General features: G+C 42.2%; 1 protein-coding gene across 2 annotated transcripts in view; it reads left to right on the top strand.

Moving 5' to 3' along the window:
• Nucleotides 1-22,856, top strand: part of TENT5C (terminal nucleotidyltransferase 5C) — a 30,708-nt gene extending 7,852 nt beyond the window's left edge. For both annotated transcript variants that reach the window (XM_044071481.1, XM_044071480.1), the window contains exon 2: nucleotides 17,013-22,856. In XM_044071481.1, coding sequence (XP_043927416.1) covers nucleotides 17,032-18,210 — 1,179 coding nt within the window. In that variant the 5' untranslated portion in view covers nucleotides 17,013-17,031 and the 3' untranslated portion in view covers nucleotides 18,211-22,856. The remainder of the gene's footprint in view (nucleotides 1-17,012) is intronic.
• Nucleotides 22,857-23,689: the final 833 nt, after the last annotated feature.

The raw sequence follows: 23,689 nt of genomic DNA, 5'->3' as shown, positions 1-23,689 counted from the left end.
ACCGATGCAGAATCCTTAAAGTTGCAGCACTAAAGACTTTTGTGTTAAATTGAAAATAGCTTAGTCGCTGTTACTATTAAGATGCAGACTCCTTTTGGGTAACACGTTTCACATTTAAGTAGCTGTCGCGGGCATGTCGATGCTGGCCTTGACAACTACACCCGTCAGGCAAAACTGCCAATCATGCCAGACACGCCCAAAGCTGCGCAGTACTGCCCGCGAGGTACTAATCTGTAAGATAACCGAAAATACTTCTGGCTTCTATAAACCATCCACCAGAAGACTTGGCAAATGGAACAGATTTGTGCTTTGGTCTCTTGCAGAAAGAATTGACCCTCTTTCAGCCTCTATTCATAGGTAGGTACTAGGCTATTGGCCCAAGGGCCCTCGTAAGCCTAGCCAGAAAGGTACCATAGCTTATGCCACCCAAGAAAGTTAAGTTCCTGTGCCACTGTCCAGCAGAGACAGAAGTGATCCCCGGGGCACATTTCCCTTCCACTCCAAGATTTTTCTTGAAGATGCTAATGATGAACTTTGACATAGATGGGTAGCTTGTTCCAGAGTATAGGAAGTCTCTGGGACATGAATCTATCCCTCCTGCATGTCCTGTTTATTGTGGTGACAAGGTTTAGGTCCCTAGAGCATGTAGCTTGGAGGGATTGGGATTTCTTTAGGTGTAGCATGTCCAACAGCTCTGGGTTTGACATAGCTTTATATGTTGGGCAGAGATCACCTCGGAGTAGGCGATATGCTATGGAGTAAAGCTGGAGTTTTTTTAATAAGGCATTCAAATATTTCAGGAGCCTCAGCTGCTTCAAATTTTCAAAATGGTTTTGATGACCTTTCCTTAATGTCTTATCGCGTTTGCAAAACCTTTCTGAAAGGTGTTATGCATTTGAAACCACCCTTTTAAGAACCCATTGAACCTTGGAATTTGACATTAGTTTTGCAACCAGTTAGCGCATTGAGCCAGCAGCCACCTGTGATTTGAAATTCTGATCTTGGAAGACCCTTTTCCTGGTGGCCATCGCATCAGCCAGGAGAATGTCAGAATTACAGGCTTTGTGTGTGAAACATCCAGAGAGCATCACTTAGGGCTACCCCATCTTTCCTTCCCAAGGTTGTAACTGACTCTATTAACCTATAGACCTACCAGTTTCCTTCTCCAACAAGGGAGTATTTACACTTGTTGAATATGCACAGACAATTGCGTCTTTACTTGAATAGAACAAAGACTTAGAAAATCCTGACCAATTGTTTTTGTCCTTTTCAGGCACTCAACTAGGCAAACAGTTTCCAAAGTTACCTTATCAAAATGGTTGAGAGATTGCTTCACCTTTGTTTGCGACCAAAATAAACTAAACCTCAACTAAGGTCAATGCTCATTCTACCAGATCAGTTTCCACTTCAGTAACCTTTCATTCTATTGTCTATGGATGACATTTGTGCAGTGGCAACTTTGGCAACCGCACATACCTTGATCACTCATTACAAATTTGATATGGTCTCCAGGGGAAGAGCATCCTTTGGCTATGTCTTTCGGCTTTTCCCAGTTAGGGGTCGCCACAGCAGAACTCCGGTCCGCTAATGATTGGCAGTAGAGTTTTCACGAACGTCGAGGTGCCAGCTCGACACTCAACCTTCAAGACACACCCATTTATGCATGTCTTTCGAACGCCCACCCAACCGCAGGGAGGACATGCAGACTCCACAAAGAAGGCACTCCCCTTTGGCTCTGAGGTGCTTGGGAATATCTTTCCATAGTGCCTCCTGGGACATAAAGAAGCTAGGGACTAAACAGTCCAGAATGAATGAAGATTGACAATATCTGATAAAGAAGTTTTTACCATAACCTTCCATCTGGGTTGTTTATCTTCATTCTTGATATCCCACCCTCCAATCCCCTCCAAAAACTCCTGGAGGTTCGGTTCTAGTTCTGGTTTTAAGTAGGGCAGTTGCTCAGGCAGAGCTACATTTTATTTCTACTGGCGGCTATCTGAGGAGAAGGGAAGAGGCATCGAGTAGCCTTAGCTTGAGTTTCTGGCTGGTGCAAGCTTATTACAATGGCTGAGTCGAGAACAGAGACCCAACTGTCATAAGAATAGATTAAGATTGACGGAACATTGTGGTAAGGGAACATTGTGGTAAGAACTTTTTTTCTAAGTGTTCTATTTGTGTTATGTGCAAGGCCTTGTGCTTTTGCAAATGCTCTTCAGGCAAAATACCCACCCCCAATCATGCTATATGCCTGGAAATTGCTCACCTATATGAGCAGATTGGTTGTAAATGACCTGCTAAACAGGGTTGCTTTGAAAAGATGTCTGTCCAGTCTGTCAAGAGGACACGTCTGTATGAAATGAAAGCAAAAGATAGACGGACCTGATTCCTGAAAAGTTGAGAGAGGTAAAGATCCTGTTTTAATCAGTCTGTCCACAGCAGTCTTGATGCTCTTCTACTTTAACTGTTAAGCTTATTTAAATATTCTTTGCCCCGGTTTCCTTCTCCGTATTGGGTAGCTTCTAGCTGGTGTAGCAGTTTTGTAGTGCCTCTGCTCTGCACTAAAGCAGTTTGCCTAGTGCTTATTCCTTCAGCTATTTAAGATCCTTTATTTTGTCTCCACTTTTCTTGGCTTATACTCTTAGTGATTTTTTTTCTAAAGGGGCTGTTCATAAAACAAATGCTGTAGGTGTGGCATGAGATGTCTGGGTCTGGAGCGTCTCTATGCAGTGTGCTCCATGACATTAGAGATGGATCTCCTGCTAAAACAGTTAGCAGAACTTACCTCTCCCGAGCTGCTCCACTTCTATTTTAAGGCACTAATTTCTATGAACAGAAGCTGATCAGGATCCTTTGAGGACTTGTTTGAAGACTCAAATGGAAATTCCAACCCCTCCAGTACAATGGTGGATCATGCTGTCCCTCCATTGCCTCTTAGCCAGGCACTACTGGCAGTCTGAGTCTGTTTTATCCAGGTGCTGTGCAACAATGCTGATAGCTTCCCATCTGACTCATTCAATGCCATCTGTATATTCTGTGAACTCAATTAGTCTGCATTTGGCCGTCTGCAACATCTGTTTGCTATAACTGGTATTGAGCTCCGTCCAAAGGCCTACTGGGTCCCATGTATTGGGATTGCACTATATGCAAACCACTTCTGTCATTGTGGGAGAGGAGTCTGATCTGAGGTGGGCCTTCAATACATAGTTAAACTCTGGATCTGCCTTTTGATGCTATGGAGATGTCACCTTCCTCTAAACTTTCAACAGGATGTCCATCTGCGTTGGCTCCACCATCAAATGCTAGTCCAGTGATTTCCACCTGTTCGTCAGTGTTCTCTGGGACAAAGACATTGTCTTGGGGTATGCAGAATGCATTCGGACTCTTCAAGGTTTCTTACCACTTGTAGCCAGAAAGCTGAAGAGAACATATAGGTGGAATTAGACTCCAGAGGTTATTGCATTAGACACTGATTTGGATGAAGGCAGTGATTCACTTATCCATTTTGGTTTACTTCACATTTAGCGAGTTCCTTGAATTGAAGAAACAAAGGGGGTCTTGGGCCATCGGGCCCACCTGCTGAAGATTAAGTGCTCTTTGAAGCATATAGTTTTGCCCCCTAGACTTGGTCTTCAGGAGGGCATGGCAGGAATGAGATGCATTGGAAGATATTCCTAGGAAACCTGCAAAGTTCTAAAAATGGGAAGTACTAGACAAAAGGTCCTCTGGTGGATTCAGATTGCAGCTGTTGAAAAATCCAGACTAGTCTGCTGTCCATCCCTCTGAGTCGAGGGTGCTGGCAAGTATAGAAAAATATGCCTACACCTCGGGCATCTGTTCCACGGGAGGGCCTTGCTAAGCAAGATATGGATACTTGAACAACCCATGGCTATGGATTCTACTAAGCAGCTGTGGACTACCCAGAATACCATGTTCAGTGTCACAACTCTCCTTAATGTAACCAGTAGAATAGCTTTGGCATCAGGCACAGGGTTGACCACAAGGTGTCATGTTTAGCTTAGTCTTTGTGGATAATGTTATGGCATTATTTACCAATGCCCCCTTTCTCAAATTCTCTTTGGAGCAGCTTATGAGGTGCAAGCAGAATGGGAGGGGGAAGTTGAGAAGCTTAAAAGGTGCATGTAGGACATGCAATAGATTTTTGGTCACTGCTATAGTAGCTGCTCCTTCACCTTTTGTTTGTATGCTAGGGTGTAGACATTTTTAATGCCATTTTTCAGGGCTCAGCCTAACTCTGCTGTCAGGGAAACTCCTGAAGGGCTTTGCACCCAATCTTTTTTGTTTTCATCCGTTCAAGCTGTCTGACAGTTTGGGATTGTGGAAGGTGCCTTGAAGGTTTGGAAGCTGGGTTATATCCTTGGTAGGATCTAACCCCTATAGGGAAGGCTACTGTAGCAGTGATCATTCCAGTGTCTAATGTTATAGTATGTTTTACTTGCACAACTACTTTTTGTGATTCATTTTTTCTATACCTGGGGAGGGGATGGAGCAGAAAGTCTGTAAATGATTAAATATGCATAGCTTCTCCCATAGGGTGCCCCTATCTAGATGGCGCTTTACATAACTTTGAGAAGTTTGTGCACAGGTGCCCCCCCTTTAGCCTTTTGAGTGGTCACATTTTTTTTCTTGAAAGTGAAAAAATTGCTAATTTTAACTGCAACTTGCTTTCAGTACCACCTTTTTGTTGAATACATATTGGATGTCTAATCAAAATGATATCTGCAACATAGTTGCTTTTTCACTCATTTCAGTACTGAATGGTCTAAAATCAGTTGCTTTGCATAGACTTCTTGAATTACCACCTGGAAATTTTTTGTTACACTTGTGTGAATCACATTTTTGCAAAGTGTGTGGGCATGTGGCTCTTTCATTGCTCTGACCCAAGCCCATCATTGTGATCAGTTTGCATTGATGTAATATAAATTTCCAGTCCAGCCCACTCCATTCCAAGTGCAACACTATCACTGCAAAATAGGAAGCACATTAACTGGAGAAACTGAATCTCACTCAATTTGGATCAGCCTCCATACTACTTGCATACTTGCAGGTAGCATGCTGCTGTGCATTCTGACAGGCGTATGGTAACTGGGTTGTCTGAGCTCAAAGTTCTGCTGAGTTCACCTTTTTAATTGAAGGCATGAGACTATCTGCAAATGGCATTAAAAACTAAATGGGTTAGTGGTACTCTACTGGGTTTATGAAACTTGATGGCAGTATCTTTCATATAGGTGTACATATATATATTTTTTTAAGGCCAAGAGCGGCTGACTTTAGAGCTATGCAAGTGTGTTGAGTAGGAGAAAGACTTCTTCCTTTTGTAGTAGTTGCCCTTCCAAGAAATTCACCATTTATGAAACTTTAGCAAAGATTACTACAGGCTGTAAATGTTAACTGCCCTGAAGAATACTGCCAAAGAAGCCTGAGCTGCTTCATCTTGTATGGTAATGCAGTGAACAAGACAAGGCTATTAAGGGTCCTAACTGTCTAAAGCTGCACATGTGTGACATGCAAGGGAAATTAGTGAAGACAAAATTATGCAGAATGCGAGAAGAGTGCCTTAAGGCAAAATTGTGATGGATATGAAAACTCCATATGAAAATCGAAGATGGAGGCCAGAGGAAAACTTTGCATAATTCAAGCTTATGTGCTTTAAGGCTGGACGCTATCTTCTGTCTAATTTGAGTAATCTGTTAGGCTAAAACTAGGTATGCTGTGCATTAATGTAAGCAGCTCTAACTTTGGAAGTAATAAAAGAATTTTAAGCTGGACTGTTGGAAGATGGTTGTGAATTTAAATGGTGGTTATATACTTGATGTAACATGGAAAACCCTTCATCCTCCTCTGTTCAGTATGACCAGGTCGTTGGGCTTTTTGTTGCATCTGATCTGGCAAAAGTTCTCCGGCCTCAACTCTAATTTTCCTTCCCATGTGCAAGAACTTCCCTTTGTTCTCCATGTGACCTAAATACTGACTTGTGGAGTGACTGGAGATGAGCTTGGTGATCACAAAATCTGCACTAGGAGTCTTTTCCCCTTAGTATAAAATTTTGTGGAAAGCATGTTGCTGTGCCTAGATTATTGTGCTGTTTGCTTTGGCCCGCTTGTGCCACACTTTGATGCCTTTCGCAGTAATGACTAGGGGTAGGGGGGCTTGCCTTCCAGTAGACTGCTTTGCAAAGGGTGTCATTGCCTGTCTTACAGGGCTTCAGGGTGTGAGCCTCCAACATGTTGGACCTCATGCTCACAAATGAGTGCACTGTACCCCCACAATGTCATCCTTCCTAGTAAGGGCTGACCATAAAGCAGTCTCCTTCAGAATCCACTCTGTAATCCCACTAAAACCAGTAAAGAAAGTAGTCTCCTTCAGAATTCACTCTAATCCCACTAAAACCAGTAAAGAACTATTCAAAGACTAAATGCATTGCGATGGTTTGTCAACATTCAGTACCCCTCCAAACCCAGAGAACACAGCAGCCTATGCCAAATTGCTCTGGAACAATGTATAACCATGTTGGTGGCTGCATAGAGGCTGCTTTACTTACCAGAAGCAAGCCCAGGATTAGCCCCAGAAATGGCACTTGTGGCATTACAAATTTAAACAGGATATACAAAGGAAAATTTTGGTAAAAATCAGTAAGGGTAATCTCAAAAAATGAACTGAGCTAATTAAGTCAAGCAAAGCCATCTTTGACCTCCTGTAAGGCCTCCACCTATGTCAGAAACCAAAGGCAGCACACAGCAATGTACTGAACTTGTGGTTAACGTTGCCAGATTCACTGAGCCTGGCAGCATGGCAAACCTGTTGGTGGGCAACTTCAGTTCCAACTTTACCCCCTCACCCCAAAAATGCCCTCAAATATAACCACTCCAACTGTAATTAGTGAGCATGTACTGGCTGCATTTGCAAAAGCCAGGAACACTGCTTCCGTGCATCTTGATATCTTAGGATGCCTTCTGAACTTGGTCTTAAAACAGGCTTTGTGCCACATGACTGGAGGGTTAATAATCTTCTCCCTTCCTAAGGGAGGACTTTCAACAAAGCCTGGAAACTACAGGGCCCGTTAATCTGACTAGTCTTATTTGCAAAGCCATGGAAAGAATGGTCATGGATATTAACTGTGACATAGTCCTCCAGACCCTGTATCCATCCCAGTTTTCCTTTGTTAAAGGAAGGTCATGCTTGTTGAATCCTATTTTAACATTTGCATACTAAATGACTGGGATAAAGCCCATTTTCAGCAGAGGCCTGGGGCAAACATTCCCCACACATCTTTGGAATGCGGGAGGAAATCCACCCACATGCAGACGCTGCACAGAAGGCACCCCAGCTAAAAATCTAACTGGAGGACTTGCTGTGAGGTAATCCACCCACATGCAAGGAGGACATGCAGACTCTGCACAGAAGGCACCCCAGCTAAGAATCTAACTGGAGGACTTGCTGAGAGGTGACAAAGCTAACCGCACTGTGCTCCCAATCTAGTGGGCTACTTTGAAAAGATCACTTAGGCAATGAGTGAGGGGAAATCTGTGCATACTGCCTGCATAGATTGGTTAAAGCATTTGATACAATACTCTACTTTGGTGCCGTCCTTGGCATAGACATTGGTTCCTATGACTGTACCTGCTTTGGCACCTCCAGAATGTCTGCCAAGGACGAGATACTCCAACTTATGACCCTTTTTTGGAGCAGAGGATTAGCCCCTTTCTAGAAATACCAAATTCTCCTTCAGCAGCCTCCTTTAGATCCACCAGGAGTTTTTCTGAATTAGACCTAGTGTGGGTTGTGGACCAGCTTCTGGCAGTTAAGGGATTGCCCATTCCAGCTAGACCTTCTGTTCCTCTTGGCTCAATCTTTTACTACATCTTCCCTGGTTTATCCTCCTCCGGCCTCTTTCCAGGTCCTGGAAATCTCTGTGCAGATGTCCATCCCAACTGTCTCTGCTCTGACAGCAGTTTTTCCCCTCTCTGCCCCCAACCACCTTTGCTGCATTGGCTCTGGTGGAGCCGATGCTCTCTCGGAGTAGTGCTTGGGCCGTCTGTACTGTGGTACCTAGTCCAGCACCTCTTTTCTCGCGGGTGCTATCTGTTCACGGCTCCAACTGCTTCCAGTCCTCTCAGAGCTCTTCACCTGGAGGTGGGGTGTGACCCCGGCTCCGAGGTTGTCCTTCTCTGTTCCAGGCTCCCCTCCCTCAGGCGGTCCTGCTTTCCAGGTGATGGAGAGGGTCCTTGCCCTCTGCAGGCTTAGTCTGCACCAATGGCATCAGCATCAAAACCCCCTTTGAAGGAGTTGTCACCCCGGAAGAAACTCTGCTAGAGGAAGCACCTTGATTCCCTGGAGGAATCTATCACCGAAGGCACATTGTGTTAAGGGGGAAGAATCTGCACAGTCTCTCCCAGACGACGTCTCGTTCGGAGACATTCTAGAAATCCTCAAGCAGCAGCAAGACTAAGTTTAACTCTTCTGTGGACTCTTTTTGCAGGCTTTCTGTGCCTGGCCATCTACTTCCTGGGTGACTCCACTGGCAGATGACCTTGTTAAGCTCATTGTGCTGCGTGCCTGGAAGGCCCTGAACAATGTAAAACTTGTCCCCTGGAGGCCAGACAAAATTTTATCTACACCTGGAGATCAACCCTACTGGTCCAAGCAGTTGAATTAATTCCATGGTCGTGGTGGTAGCCACCAAGAGGGAACTGGCCGAAGATAGTTCCACTGTCCATCCTTCGAACAGGGAGTCGTGGACCTATGCTTCAGTGACCTTCGCCATTCGCTTCCCTGTTAGGGTGGGGGGAATTTCCAGGGAAAGACTGTCCAAGGCACCTGGTCTCCTATGGAGGCCAATTTGCACATAAATGTCCCAGAACTGAGGGCAGTTCTCTTAGTGTTGCAGGTGTTTATGCATCACTACCTTCTGGGACCATTGCAATGCATCACTACCTTCTTGGACCATTGCAATTCAGTCAGACCTGTCTTGTCATCTGGTTTATCAACAAGCAAGGTGGAACCAGGTCTTCCCCTGTGTCAGGAAGCCATAAGGATTTGACACTGGGCAATAGCTTCCAACCACTTTCTTATAGCAATGCACATTCCCAGGAGTTCCAACCTTATTGTGGACAATCGGAGCAGGAACATCCTGATGCCTCATGAGTGGTCCCTCAACCCTGTAACAGTGGATTAGATCTTCTGATGCTGGGGCAAGCCTTGCTGCGATTTGTTTGCTCCCCCCCAAACAAATGCACAAGTTATTTTGCCCTGATTTCCCCTCAGGGGGGAGCCTCTGAGGGACAGTCCACAATTGGTCCCCTGGGTCTTCTGTATGACTTTCCCTTGTTTCCCCTCATTCCAGAATTTCTCCAGAAAGCTGAGGTTGAGAAGCGATCCTTATTGGCCCTGTCAAGTCAGATTTCCGTTTCTATGACCTCATCTGATTTACAGCCCGTGGATCCTGGGTCATTCCCAAGATCTGTTATCTCATCCTCTGGGACTGATTCATCCGAATCTCCACAGTCTCAAGCTTACAGCTTTATTCCTCCACTTCCAGTGATTTCCAGGCTGCCTGACATCCCATCTCCTGTCCATGAAATTCTTCTGGCTTTGCACAAACCTTCCACCAGGAAAGTTTTTTTTTTTATTCTAGTAAATGGACTAGGTTTTCTCTTTGGGCCAAAGATCAGAATATAGATCCCTTGTCTGTATTCAAAAGGTCCTTCAATACCAGACTACTGTTTTGCATGTAGGAGCCTCAACATCGACAATCACTGTACATTTATCAGCTATCGCCAATTTTCATAATGGATTTGATAATTCTTTTATTATGTCACACCGCCTATGCAAGACATTTTTGAAAGGAGTATTGCACGTTAACCTCCGGTCAAGCCTCTCTTAGAACCCTGGGACTTGACTTTGGTGCTAATCTCACGGGTCCTCCTTTCGAGCCCTTTGATTCATGTGATTTTAAAATTTTGTCATGGAAAACCTTACTGCTAGTAGCACTTATCAGCGAGAAGAGTGTCTGAGTTGCAGGCCTTGTCGAGACCCTACTTCATCTTCCACATGGATAGGGTGTCCCTTCATACTGACCCTTCTTTCTTGCCAAAGGTCCTTTCTGGATTTTCCATTAACCAATCTATTGACCTGCTGGTTTTCTTCCCTCAGCATTTTAATGGAGGGGAGTACCTTTTGCACACCCTTGATGTGCATCTGCAGCTTCGTTAATTGGACAGGACTAAATCTTTCAGGAAGGTGGATTAATTGTGGCCTTTGCAGGACCCAGATTGGGTAAACCTGTTTCCAAAGCGACTATCCTCCTGGTTCAGAAATGTCTACCTTTATCTACCAACAGAATAAAGGCTCATTCTACCAGATCCATGGCTACTACTGTAGTGTTTCATTCCAGAGCCTCTATGGATGTCTGCACAGCAGCCACTTGGGCAAGACCTCATACATTTTATATCATTATAAATTGGATTTGGCCTCCAGGGGCAAGCATCTTTTGGTTCTATGGTGCTCAGGAATATCCTTCCTTAAGGCCACCCAGGAAAGTAGCTCAGGACTCTGTCCTAATGGTGATGAATAAACAAAGATTTACAACATCAGATAAAGAAGCTGTCTTACCATAATGTTCCATCTGTGTTGTAGATCATTGTTCATTCATTACTTCTGCCCTCCTTCCCCCTGCCTGGACTCCTGGTGTCCTTTAGGGACTCTACTCCTATTTAGAGTGTTTGCTCACAGAACCTTTTTCTATTACTACCTCTTTTTTATATAGGGGCTGGCAAACTCAATCTGGAGCAACTACGAGAGGGGCATTATGGGTAGGTCTTAGCTGAGAGTCTTTGGCTTGCGTGAGCTTGGAAATGGCTGTAAGTTCTGAGGACGGAAATGAGTCCAAATGGTAATGAATGAACAAAGATCTACAACACAGATGGAACTTCTTTCTCTCAAACAGGCTCCCCATCCATGTGAAGTAGAGTTCTCCCTATGTCAAAGCACAACTTGGAACAGTGGATGGGTAATTTAAATTTTAACTCTGGTCTGGCACATGCACACTATATATCAAATTTGTGGTTCACATTTGGGTTGCATAGTTAGGCTTGTAAGGACTGTAGTCATTAGCATAGTATACAGCTATGAACATAGAGGTCGGTCCTTTCATTCGTTTACAAAGTTGAGTATTGGATCTGATCTCTGATCCAACTCTGGTGTATACACTAGTCTTGGATGCAACTCATGAGCTCCTACCTCTGCCTGTAATGCCCCAGTAAACTAGCAATACCCCAGATCTTGTTTGCCACCATCTCACACAGATGTGGATCCTTCTGAAAGCTATTTTTCTTTGTAAGCAATTTAAAACCTTTTCTTTTGAATTACCACATCCATCTCCTGATTGTTTACTCTAGTTTTCTTCCGATTTAGCCTTTTCAGCCTTTTGGTAGTTTCTGATCTAGCTGGTACCTGTCTCTTCAAACTTTCTGCCCTTTTAGAGGGTATTGTTTCTGCCATTGTTGGTAGTCCACTTGAAGGCCTGCTACTTTTACAAATAGACAAAAAAAAAAAAAAACAGGCTTTTAAAAGTGCACTTCCTGTGGACATAAGATTCCCAATTCTGATGCCCACAAGGAGCGAATCTACTGTCTTTAGTCACATCAACACTGACTGCTCTATTTGCTGCCTTTAATTCTAGGGCACATAGTGATGTAATTGATGCTGACGTAGCCTTCCTCTTCAGGGTCTCAACACCCCCCCCCCCCCCCCAGTAAACCTGTTGAAGCTTCTTTGGAGGCAAGGGGGGTGTGTCTCTCAAACTTATCTACCCACATGCTTTCCAAAGGCTACTACATTGGCTTTTTTTTTTTTTTTTTTGTGGGAGACTCTTCAAAAAAATTCAGCAAAGTTGAGATCAGATGTCTTCAGATCCTGAGTAAAAAGCAGTTGGATCTTGCACCCTCAGATCTAGCTGTGTTGCAAGTCTCCCTGAACTCACAGGTTCACCGTTGAACCAGTTTCTCCTAGGCTATATTCCCACTTTCTCCAAGGGACACCAAGGAACGAATTTAAGCCCCAATAAACCAGCTCTTCCATTGGGTCATTCAGAAGTCAAGCTGGCATGGGTAGGATGATTAAATTCCCTTGAGCTGTGATTCAGAGCCCTCTGATCAGAGCCTAGGGAGTATGCATCTTATCTGAAAATGACTAGGTCTTCGACTCTGGCCTTACTGACTAGTTCTGCTGTGGTTCCTTTGGTTTGGAATGAGTCTCGGAGCTGGTCTCTGCCAGATCCAGGGGTTGAGGTCTGGGTCTACTCCAGTGTTATCGGAGCTCTCTTTGCCCCTTGGATCTTTGTTGGACAGCTAGGCTCTGACTCCTTCCTTGAGGTGCAGATCTGGGCAGGGTTGAGGCTTGGTAGCTTGAGTTTTTTGCCTCAGTGTGGCCAGCCACAGCTCCTGGTCCATCTGACTTAGCGGTAGTGCAGAGAGCTTTCTCTTTACCAAGAGATTAGACTTCTCTCATCCTTGGATCATGCATCCCTTCGATTCTATCACGCCTACTGCACAGGGACAACTGGTACCATCTAGCATCCAGACATTCCCCATCAAGGAACCCCCCCCCCAAAATACCTTTCCAGATCATTTCACTGAAGAGTTCCTTGAAGAGAATGTGTGCAGTCCTTAAGGTGAGGGGTCTTCAGGTACCCCTTCTCTAGAGAAGTCAGTTTTTCTGGATCTTTTGGGACTGGCCCATTTACATCTTGGGTGACTCCCCCGGCAGATTAGTTTATTTCCATCTCTTGCTGGGTATGGAAAGAACTGGATTCTGTTGAACCCATTCCCTTATGCCCAGTTCTTTTCTTCACTGAAGATCACATTGGAGCAAAGGATTCTGTTATGGTGGTTGTGGCAGTCACTAAGAGCAGAGCTCGGTCCATACCCCTGGGAGTTAAGGGCATTGGGCAGCTTTAGAAAGGGCATATTTGCATTAACATTCCTGAATTACTTGGTGCACTTCACAAGACTACAGAGATTTGATCAAGAAACTTAATTCCTCTGAGTCCATGTCAGTGTAGGACTAAGAGGTCCTCTTCACAGCTGGCCATGATTATCCATTTCCAGTGTGTCCATATAATATCCCATCCTGTGGAGGGTACTGCATGGGCTGACATGCCTGGACAAATTTGATTTTTCAGAGCATTTCAAGTTTCATTAATGCTTTGGATGGAATGTCGTAGTTTGATCCTTCTGGTGAAAGAAACTGAATAAGATGTTAAGAACCTGTCTGCCATAGGGATGTGCTTTTTCTGGCCTTCAAAAATCCCTTTGCAGAATCGGAGGAGGCAAGAAAATGACAAGTCCTGGATGTCCTTTCAGGACTCGCATGGAGGCAACTCCAGAGGGGGTTCAGATGGAAGATGCTGTCCTCACAGCAGAGGGAGATCTACAAAACCAGTTTTGGGGCTTTTTTTCCCTCCCAGATAAGCCCTTTCAGTGCTCCTGAAGGGTTGCTTGACTGCCCACCTCTGGGTGTAGTTGGGGGTAGCTTGTCCTTTCACCCAGACACCTAAGCTTCTGTAAGATTCTTGGCTTAAAAATGATATCCAGAAGTTATATCACACCATTTTCTCGATTCCCCAACCAAAAGCAAAAGGCTTCCTGATGTCCCACCCAGTCAGAGAAGCTGCAGCTCAACTGATTCAAAAGCTTAAGTCATCCAGGAGGAACCAGCAGGCCAAAAGAGGATTCAAAACTTACTCAAGGTTCTTTAGTTCCCAAGAAGACTGGGGGACTGAGACCAATTCTAGAACTAAGCAAACTAAGACAATTTGTGAAGTCAAATTCTGAATGGTCATTCAGTTCATTTTGCTTTTTTTTTTTTTTTATATATATATATATATATATATATATATATATATATATATATATATACACAAGGATGGTGGATGTGCTTAGAGCACCTTCAGGTAGAGTTATGTCAAGATGAACAGGCAATGATTTAAGCTTTCAGCTGGGTGGGCCAGTTGCTTTTGGTCTCACCATAATCCTCTGTGCTAACCAAGTTTATGGCAGTGGTTGCTTACCTGAGACTGCTAGGATTGTTTCCATATCTGTCTAGATGCTTGGTTGGGACGGTTAGGAGCCAGAAGTCCAGGGGCAATTTGTTTTTAACCTTTGTCAAAGGCTATGCATTCCAGATCTCTAGTACAACCTATACAAAGCCTGGAGTTCATAGGTGCTCATTTGAACACAGTAAGTAAGCCTGTCTGTCAATACAGTAAAGTTTCAGGTACAGCAAATTCTTCACCCTTTTCCAGCCAGACTTGTCCTTCAGGCTCTAGGTTCAGTGGCAAATCATCGTTTATCTTTTTTCCAGTCAAATGTTCTTCTCTGGGGACCTTTGCAATACATACCATGTCTGTTTAGTTCATCAACAAGCAGGGGAGAACCCAATCTTATCTCCTTTGAGAGGCCTTGGGATTGACAGTGGGTGGGATTGACGGTGGGTGACTTCCTCCAGCTGTTTTCTTATGGCAGTGCATACTGGGGAAATCCAGTGTACTAGTGGACTAACTTGGCAGGTCTATTCTGATGCCTCACAAGTGGTCTCAGTCAGCTGTGGAGAGGATTTTCCATTGATTAGGTGAATCTTCTGTAATCTCTTTGCGTCTCCAAGTGCAGCAGATCCTTTTCCCTAATCCTCCTTCAGGCAGAGTCACTTAGATGTCCTAGTCCATGATTTGGCCCGCTAGTCTCCTCTTTGCGTATCCCTCATTACCTCCTATTCCAAAATGCTTACAGAAAGCAATTTGGTTGAAGAGTTTAGTTATCCCACTTTTGGCCTCACCAAGTGTGATTCCTGTACCTTAGGTCTCCTCTTTGGTATCCTGCATGGGTATTGTCCCCCCCCAGTCCAGACCTTCTCTCATCCCTCCAGGATGAAGCATCCAGATATTCAAGACGTCAAAATGACAGCATGGTTTCTCCAATTCTATTGATAGCTAGACAGCCTAGGCTTTCCTCCCCATTTCAAATATTTCTGTCTTCAAAGCTTCTACAAGGAAGATCTACTGGAGTAAATAGGATTTTCAGTTTGGGCCCTTCAAAAAGAAATTGATCCTAACTGCTCTGAAAAATTCAGTTCTTGAATTTCAAAAAGGTGCTAGTTTTTCTATAGTTAATTGGCTGTTGTATCTAGTTTTCACTCAAGTTTCCTCTCTGGTCTAACAAATTGTGCAAGGCTTTTCTAAAAGGCACCTTAACTGGACCGCCAATGAAAGACCCATCACCACCTTGGGATTTAAGTCTTACTGCTAGGGTTGAACCCTTTGAACTATCAGCTAATTTTTGTCTTGGAAAAGCATTCTTAGTAGCCATTACATCTGGGAGGCAGGCTTCTGAACTCCAGGCTCTCCAAATCCACTTGGGTTATTTTTCATAGTTACTTTATAAACTTATCACCCTTACGAAGGTGGCACCAGAATCAAGTATCAATTTGCTTATCTTCCCTAATTTTTCTAAGGGAGAGTACATGCTACATATTTTAGATGTGCATGTCTACAGAACAAAGGATTTCAAGGAGTTGGAACAGCTGTTTTTCTACCCACACAGATTGGGATCACCAGTTTCTAAAGTTACCCTGACCAAATGGATTACTGGTTGCATTTTTGTAATGCTTGGCAATGCCTTTCCCTGTCAAAGCCTCCTAAAACACATTGTACTAGATCCGTGGCAACCTCTTCTGCCTCTTGGTCTAGAAATTCCATTGATTGCATTATGCAGTAGCTACCAGGTGGAATACTCTTTAGGAATGAGTGAAAAGGACAACTTTAGGCAAAGGACAACTTTAGGCAAAGGACAACTTTAGGCAAAGGACAACTTTAGGCAAAGGACAACTTTAGGCAAGAGTGAAAAGGACAACATCCAGTTATGTACTCGCCATAACTATGCATCTGTCCATTTTCATTAACTCCCCACCCTCCTTCCCTGTTATCTGGAGTGACCTTGTGGATATTAGGGCCACAACTGTGCTGTTTCTTTATCTTAGGATCTGGAAGACTGAAAACTTCAAGGAATTTAGTTGACTGGGGCATTGTGGGTAGGGGGAATAGCTGTACTTGCATCAAGAAGTGTAGTGTATGCAGCAGTCAGATCACATACCCAGTCGTTGATTGAAAATGGACAACACACCTGCATGGTTATGGTGAGTACGTAACTTGGATTTTCCAAGTATCCTAATATTAATCCCACTGGGGTGGACAAGGAGTAGATATGGCTGTGACCTGGTCCTTTTCCTTTCACAAGATATGAACTAGATGTTTTTTCAAGAATAGTCTGCTTTTGGAGCCACCATACTTTGGAATCTTTGTGCTGAGCCATAACTTTCCTATCCAGAATGATGTGTACTTGCCATAATTTGTATCCTCTTCAGCACACCAACCCATAATTTCCCCCACCCTAGTGTAAGAATGAGGGGAAGGCCATGGGGATGTTTTGGATTTAAGTCTCTTGTCAATGAAGCCTTGTGTTGCTCCCCAAGATCTGGGGAAGGGGAGGAACTAGTCTTGGAAACTCTTGAATTGGGACGTCAACCTGTGGCAAAGTCCATAGCTGAGTACAGACTAAGGTAATCTTTGTGGTAAGTACCTTAATTCTATGCAAATATACAGTGTTGCAGTCCTGCACATCTGTGCATGTATATTGCACTTAAGTGGTGCTAAATGTTACTGGCACAGTTAATGCAAAGGTTAGGGTTTGTTAAATACATAGCACCTTACCTTCAATGGTAAGGAAACCCAGGTCTTCAGTGTGATGTTTGAATCTATTCAAATGCATGATTTCTAGGGAACTGGAGTTCGGATTGGTAACTTAAGGTTTCCATTTATGTTAAGGCTTTTAATAATCAGTATTTGTCCTCTAAAATGGCCTGTTTTGATAAATTTTGTCTTGCAAAATGTAATTGTGTAGCTTTTTCCAAGCTTGATAAAGGTTACATGTTTTTTCTTTCAGAACATCTAAAGAAACTAACATGGCAGAAAAAAATTGCAACAATGGTGATGGGGTTTGTAAGCGTTCAAGCGTCCTAAGCTGGGAGCAGATCAGAAATCTAAATAAGGTTTTAACAGAAGTTGTTCCAGTCCATGGACGTGGAAACTTCCCAACTCTGGAAATCCAACTTAAGGACATTATTCGCAAGGTTCGGTGTAGGTTAGACGTCGAGGGCATTAAAGTCAAAGATGTCCGTCTGAATGGGTCTGCAGCAAGTCATGTTTTGGTAAAGGATAATGGTTTAAGTTACAAGGATTTGGATCTAATATTTGCAGTGGAACTTCCAAGTGAAGTAGAGTTCCAGCTTATTAGAGACATTGTTTTGGGTTCACTGTTGGACTTTCTTCCAGAAGGAGTCAATAAGAATAAACTTACCCCCATGACTCTTAAAGAAGCTTATGTTCAAAAGCTTGTTAAAGTCTCCACAGAAACTGACAGGTGGAGTTTGATTTCCTTGTCCAATAAAGATGGAAGAAATGTTGAACTGAAATTTGTAGATTCACTACGCCGTCAGTTTGAGTTTAGTGTTGACTCTTTTCAGATTGTATTGGACTCTATGCTTTTGTATTATGATTGTGCAGAAAACCCAATGACTGAACACTTTCACCCTACTGTAGTTGGAGAAAGTGTGTATGGTAACTTTCAGGAAGCCTTGTACCACCTTGAAAATCACTTAATTGCCACAAAGAATCCAGAAGAGATCCGAGGTGGTGGACTGCTTAAGTATTGCAATCTGTTAGTGCGGGACTTCAAACCAGCTGATGAGGAAGTTAAAACATTAGAACGGTATATGTGCTCAAGGTTTTTTATAGACTTTCCTGATATTGTAGATCAGCAAAGAAAGTTGGAAACTTACCTTCACAACCACTTCAGTAAAGAGGAAAAGAGCAAATGTGATTACCTTTTAATCCTATATAGGGTAGTAAATGAAAGTACTGTATGTCTTATGGGACATGAACGAAGGCAGACTCTAAATCTGATAGCTTTCCTCGCTTTGCGTGAAATGGGCCAGTTGCCTACTGTTCCTAACACTAGCGGCGTGACTTGCTACTACCAGCCAGCACCTCATGTTAGTGATATGAACTTCAGTAATTATTACATAGCAAATAGTCCAGCAGCTTATGATCATTCATATCATACATGGTTGTCTTGCAGCTAATAAATCAATTCCTACTCTCATTAAAGACTTTGTGAACTCTTTCCAGAACCCACAAGCAGCTGTCAGTTTGGATTGCTAAATAGCATATTGTCAGCAATGTTGTGGCACTGTAAATGCCACTTTTTAAGCAGTGCTGTATATGTTCATAGTTAAGGCTGATCTGCTTGAAAAGTGCCTCAAGATGGTCCATAAGCTCATTTTATAATTGAACTGGAAAGGGTTTTCAGTAATTTTAAGCTTCCCGTCTCTGTGGGATATGGGTAGTTGATCACATGGTGCATGTTTTTCTTTTTGTAGTGCTCTCAAGTGTCCTTTTTGTGAAAGGATTCTTAAACTTGCAACTTTTGTGGGGATTCTTAAACTTTGAAATGCAGTGAGGATGGCCTAATCTTTAATTTCTAAAGTATGCATAGTGTCTGAAGATTCCCATTTTATTTCCATGTTTTTGGATGCTGTGTATAGCACAGTGGTTGAAGCTGATAATGTAGTGCAAGTTGTATTAGGGCCTGGTGAGACTTAATTTTGTTGAAAGCTTAACCTAATCAGTGCACTTGTTGATTCTTGGGTCCTGAAATTCTGTTTTGAGTACTACCAAAATTAGCAGTTATCCAAACTGATAAGGTTGCTATCCATCAAAATGGTAGAAGCTGCGTCTACAACTTCGGTAAACCAGACACTTTAGTGCTGTACTAGATATGCATTCCATTTGAAATTTTCCCTTTGTTCAGTAACTCCTTGTCTGGTTTACAATTGCAGGGAAGTAATGATCTGGCCTAAGACTTAGAATTGTAGGACTTTCTACAACATTAACATCAGTTTGGCTGTATGAACATTAAATGCCCAATGAAATTGGGCATGCCTGACTTCTTGTCAGGCAAACTCTGCAATAACCCTTTAAGCAGTACTCTCCTCAGAAATTGAGTTTGTACTGGAATATTTGTGTATTAAATACCTTGGGACATGTTTGAGTTGGGCCTTACAGTGCTGCCTTTTGATCGTAAGCTTAAATGTTTCCAGATAGTGTTCCATTTGCCATATTCCTTCCTCTACATTGCTAAGTGTGGTGGACTTTGGTTTGGAGATTAAGCACTTAGTTGTGTGTCAAATAATATTGAGAAAATCCTCCTGTAAGGTAAAATGCATGAATCAACAGGATGCTGCTCCCATCCTCTAAGGTGACTGTTTGCTCTACAGTCATGTACCAGCAGCCCACTTTTGGGAAAGGTTAAATATCAGCATCACTGATGGTGACTATAAGGAATGTAATGAAATGCAGTTTAGTATTGGTGGGGAAATTGAGTAGCCATATATAGGCTTTCAGCAAGATAGCTGTTTGGCAGTTCTAAAAAATGCAGAAATACCATTGACCTGCTAGCTTAAAACTAGTGATCTTGGCAGAAAAGGTTTACTGTTAGTCTGACTGGTTTTAAAATGAACAAATATTTGACTCATTTTTGGAGGTAGAAGAGCAGATGACAGAGCAGTTTTCCCTTTTACCCAGCAAATGGTGATTTGAGGAAACCAATCATTTAAGTTACTCTGCAAAAATGCAAATTCTGTTCAGTCTCTGTTTTAACAGCTTGATTATAACCAATGCTTTTCATTTTTGATCCTATACTGCCTTTCTGAAGGCATGCCACAGGTGTTTTGAATTCATCAGTTTACAGTACTGAAAGCCCCCAAAATTACTAGCAAGTGTCCAGAATTTCAGGCTAAACTGAAACTTGACTGGACTGCTCACCTTTAAGGTGAAAGGTAGGACGTGGCAGCATACTGATAGCAAAAAGTCGTTGACTAGGACCATGGCTCACCCATTTGCCCCATTTACTGTACAGAAAGCGTCTGTTCTTACATACTGATACCAATATGCAAAAGTGGTTACAATGAAACTGCTACAGACTTTGGTTAGGCAAATGTGATCGTAACATAAGTTGCTATAGTATTCTCGTACTTGGCCATAAAGCTTCTGTAAAGGTTTTTCTACTTTGTAGGAAAACTTGTAATTCACTCAGTCGCATTAACATTACTATGATGAAAATTCATCTGGGGTGGACTGCTGTAGTTTAATGCTACATGAGTGCCATTTTAACGTTTCCTTGAAAATGACCAAGACACTTGACTGCAAAATTTCCATTATATTCTGGTATGGGAGATAAGTTACTTAGCAGCTGGAATCTCATGACAGAATCATACTGCAGCAGGAGGGTTGCATAACTGCTATAGTTATGTGCCTAAGTTTTGCTTTCTCTCATTTGTAAGGCATAGGCCAGTGCCTTTAATGTTAACCAGTATGACTGAAGTCTGGTTTAAAATATAGCACCAGGATACGTGTTGCATGCAGTGAGCACTTACCATGAACACAGATTACTTCCTATTAAAGCTTTCTTTTGACTTTTGTAGCCAGATGCATCTTAAGTGCTGTATGACTGCTTTATCCTCTTAAGATCTAGGCACTTCACCGCCTCTTCATTAAAAGCAATAAGAACTTTCAATAGGTGGGGTAAAAAGCAAGGTTCAGGAAAACCTACTCTAACAAGTGAAAGCAGAAGGAAAACTGCAACTGAGTCCAAACCACATTATACAATTTATTGAAAAGTCACAGGAAAGATTTGGTGCTTTCATAAAGCTTGTAACAAACTTCATCAGAATCTGAAGTTTGTGTTAGAAGCTTTATGAAAGTGCTAAATCTTTCCTGTGATTTGTCCAAAATCCACACTAAATTCATTGAAAAAGTTCAGGAAAACTTGCATTTCTTTCACAAGGCCACGTTGTACTGATTTTGGGTGTAAGTTAAGGTGAATGCTCTTCAGTCGTATTGTATCAAGATTCATGTAATCTAAAATCCCTGCCATTGTATTGCTTTTGAGATTCCACTTGTGATGAGTTATGCTAATCATTTGTGGCAGAGATTCTTATCCCATCAGGGTGGTCCTGTCTTGAGCAGTAGACAAGAGCTTATTTTTACTCTGTTCCTTTTGAATTTGTAGTATGAAGGGTTAAGGTTTTAGTCGTATGGATTTTACAGTTGGATGCTGCACATTTGAAATCAGTCCAATGGATCATTGCATTAATTCCCTTTTGAATAGGGAAGAATATTGGTTGATGTGCATTTGCCATGGGCATCTGTTAATTGGCCCATGCCTCCCACATATTTCAGTAGTATATGAAGTTATGTAACAAGAGTTGGCACTTAAATCATGTGGTTCTGTTGTAATTCCATTATGTAGATTCTTTTTGTTACAAAGGGCTTCACTTTTGTTTAGAATGCAGTCTAGAATAAAATGGTACCCTTCAACTGTCAAGGAATTATGCTGTGTTTTTGCCAATAGTAATGGGAGTCCTGTTCAAAACATTGTCTGCTGCCCTTCCTGTTTTGAAAGTACAAAATCCAGATCTGACTTTGTAAGACTGCCATGGGTGTTATTTTGAACTAAAAGTACAGGTGTGCAAAAACATAAAAATAAAAAAAACTGGACACTGAATTTTCCCTGTCACCAGGTTTCCTTGTTTGCATAGATTGTGTGCAGTTCAGAAGCGAAAGTTTCTTTACTGGCTAAAATAGAATTGCTGAAATTCTGTATGCCTGGTAGCTGTGCTGGAGAAAGGAAGGTATTGGCACAAAGTTGGCACCCATGTATATTCATACTGTCCCAGGTATCTTGAGTGCAAAAGACAATTTATCTAGTCTGCATGGAAATATAAACTGGTACCATCTTTTTTGCAATTTCTATATAAAATGTTTGTTTTTGGATAATTGACTAATGTTCTAGACCTGGTTCCTATGTTTGCACATAAAATGCTGATTAGCCCAACTTTATTGATGGCAAAAGATGATTTTACTTTAATGCAATAATAAAACAAAATGAAGTATTTAAAAGCAGCCTTAGTGAAGTGTTAACTGTTGTAATACAAATTCTTGAAAGGTACTTGTGATAGCAGATATGAACTAAATGTAGGGAGGTACATGGCACTTATGTTTTTTTTTCCTTTCATATGGAAGGTGGATGGTATCCAATATTGATCAGCAGTTCTGCATTTTATTCAGCGCAGTACACTTTTCTAAAAAGCCTGCTGTATTGCTACTAGAACAAATTGTAATGTGTCTGGTATTCATTTTACAGCATCGGTTTTTGTTTACAGCTTTGTATCTTGGTAGTTTCTGTGGGAACTTGATACACAAGTTTTGAGCAACCAAGGGTTACTTTGCTGTGCAAGAGGACACCAAACGATCATAGGAAATTTTCTGTGCTTATCTTTTTGTTATGGTGTTTTGTTTAAAAAAAAAACTGTTTTACAGATGTGTTTTGTTTTGCAATTTGTGTTTGGACAGCTGTGTAGAATTAAACTGTGCTGTGGCATAGTCTAAAAAATGCTCCTTTTGTATTGGACCACCAGAATGTGGTTTTGATAGAAATGGAAAGATTTGAGTTTTTTCTTGTAACACTGCTGATTGTGTACTGAAAGCTTTTTTATGTGGCACTTGTGTTCATTTGAAGAATTGAATTATTTTACCATTCTGCAGCATTTAGTTTTCACTGTGGTCTTGGAAAAGGGGTCAAATTATATTTGAAAATAAAAAGTTGCATGAAGAGGCCAGGAAATGCGACTTGAACTTTACCTGAAACAAATAAAGATTTATTTTTGAATTTCTGCTGTTTTGTTCATGACTGGACTCTGTTTTCTTCGAACCTGCAAGTTTGAGTAAAACTTTGCATTACCACTCCTTTGGGTATTTTGCCTGAACATGTTAATCTTTGCCAGGGAGGTACTTTTCAAATTGCTTTACAAAGCCACGATTAACCAGCTGTATGTGCCAAGAATGAGATTTGCTATTTTACAAAACTTTTGTTGGGGGTGATGCTCTGTTGCACTTAAAATAACCCAGTGGCAGAACTCCTCACAGGCTTGCTTCCGTAAGCCCTGATGGTCTGCATTATTTTAATGGCATTACCTCAGATATTTCGGCAGTGGTGCACTGTGGGGTTGATTGGCTTATTCTCCCAGGACTGTTCACTTTCCCTTGAGTTCTTCCCTCATTAGTTGGTTGCTGACCTGTCCATAGCTGTTTTTCCCGAGTGTTCATCTTCTCACACATTCCATTTTCAAATATTTCATTTCTTATGAATCTTGATAGTTAATATATTTTAACAGCCTTTCCAATCTGTAGTTTGCTATTTGGTGGGAGCACCATGCTTTCCCAGAGGGCTTTGTGTGCTGTGCACTTTGAGGTGAGATTCTTTTAGAAATGTTTGGCATTTGCAGGGCTAGTGTTTTCCACATGCCTTTTCCAAGTTAAAGGCTTTGGATGCCCTTGGACAGATAATGTGCTGTCTTATGAGGTGTAAGGAACTGCTCACAAGGATTTTTGTGCTTGTACATAAAAATATTTCTAGCACTGGCAATGTTTTTCTAGCCTGCCAATGCCCATAATTGTCCAGACTGTTAAATAAACTAGTGGTTGCTTTAATGTAATTTTGTA

Source organism: Protopterus annectens, chromosome 5.part0, assembly GCF_019279795.1.
Source record: "Protopterus annectens isolate FY-2018-M chromosome 5.part0, PAN1.0, whole genome shotgun sequence".
In the NCBI taxonomy this organism is placed as follows: Eukaryota; Metazoa; Chordata; order Ceratodontiformes; family Protopteridae; genus Protopterus; species Protopterus annectens.
Note: the sequence above shows the minus strand (reverse complement) of the source record. Positions and strands in the feature narration are given on the sequence as shown.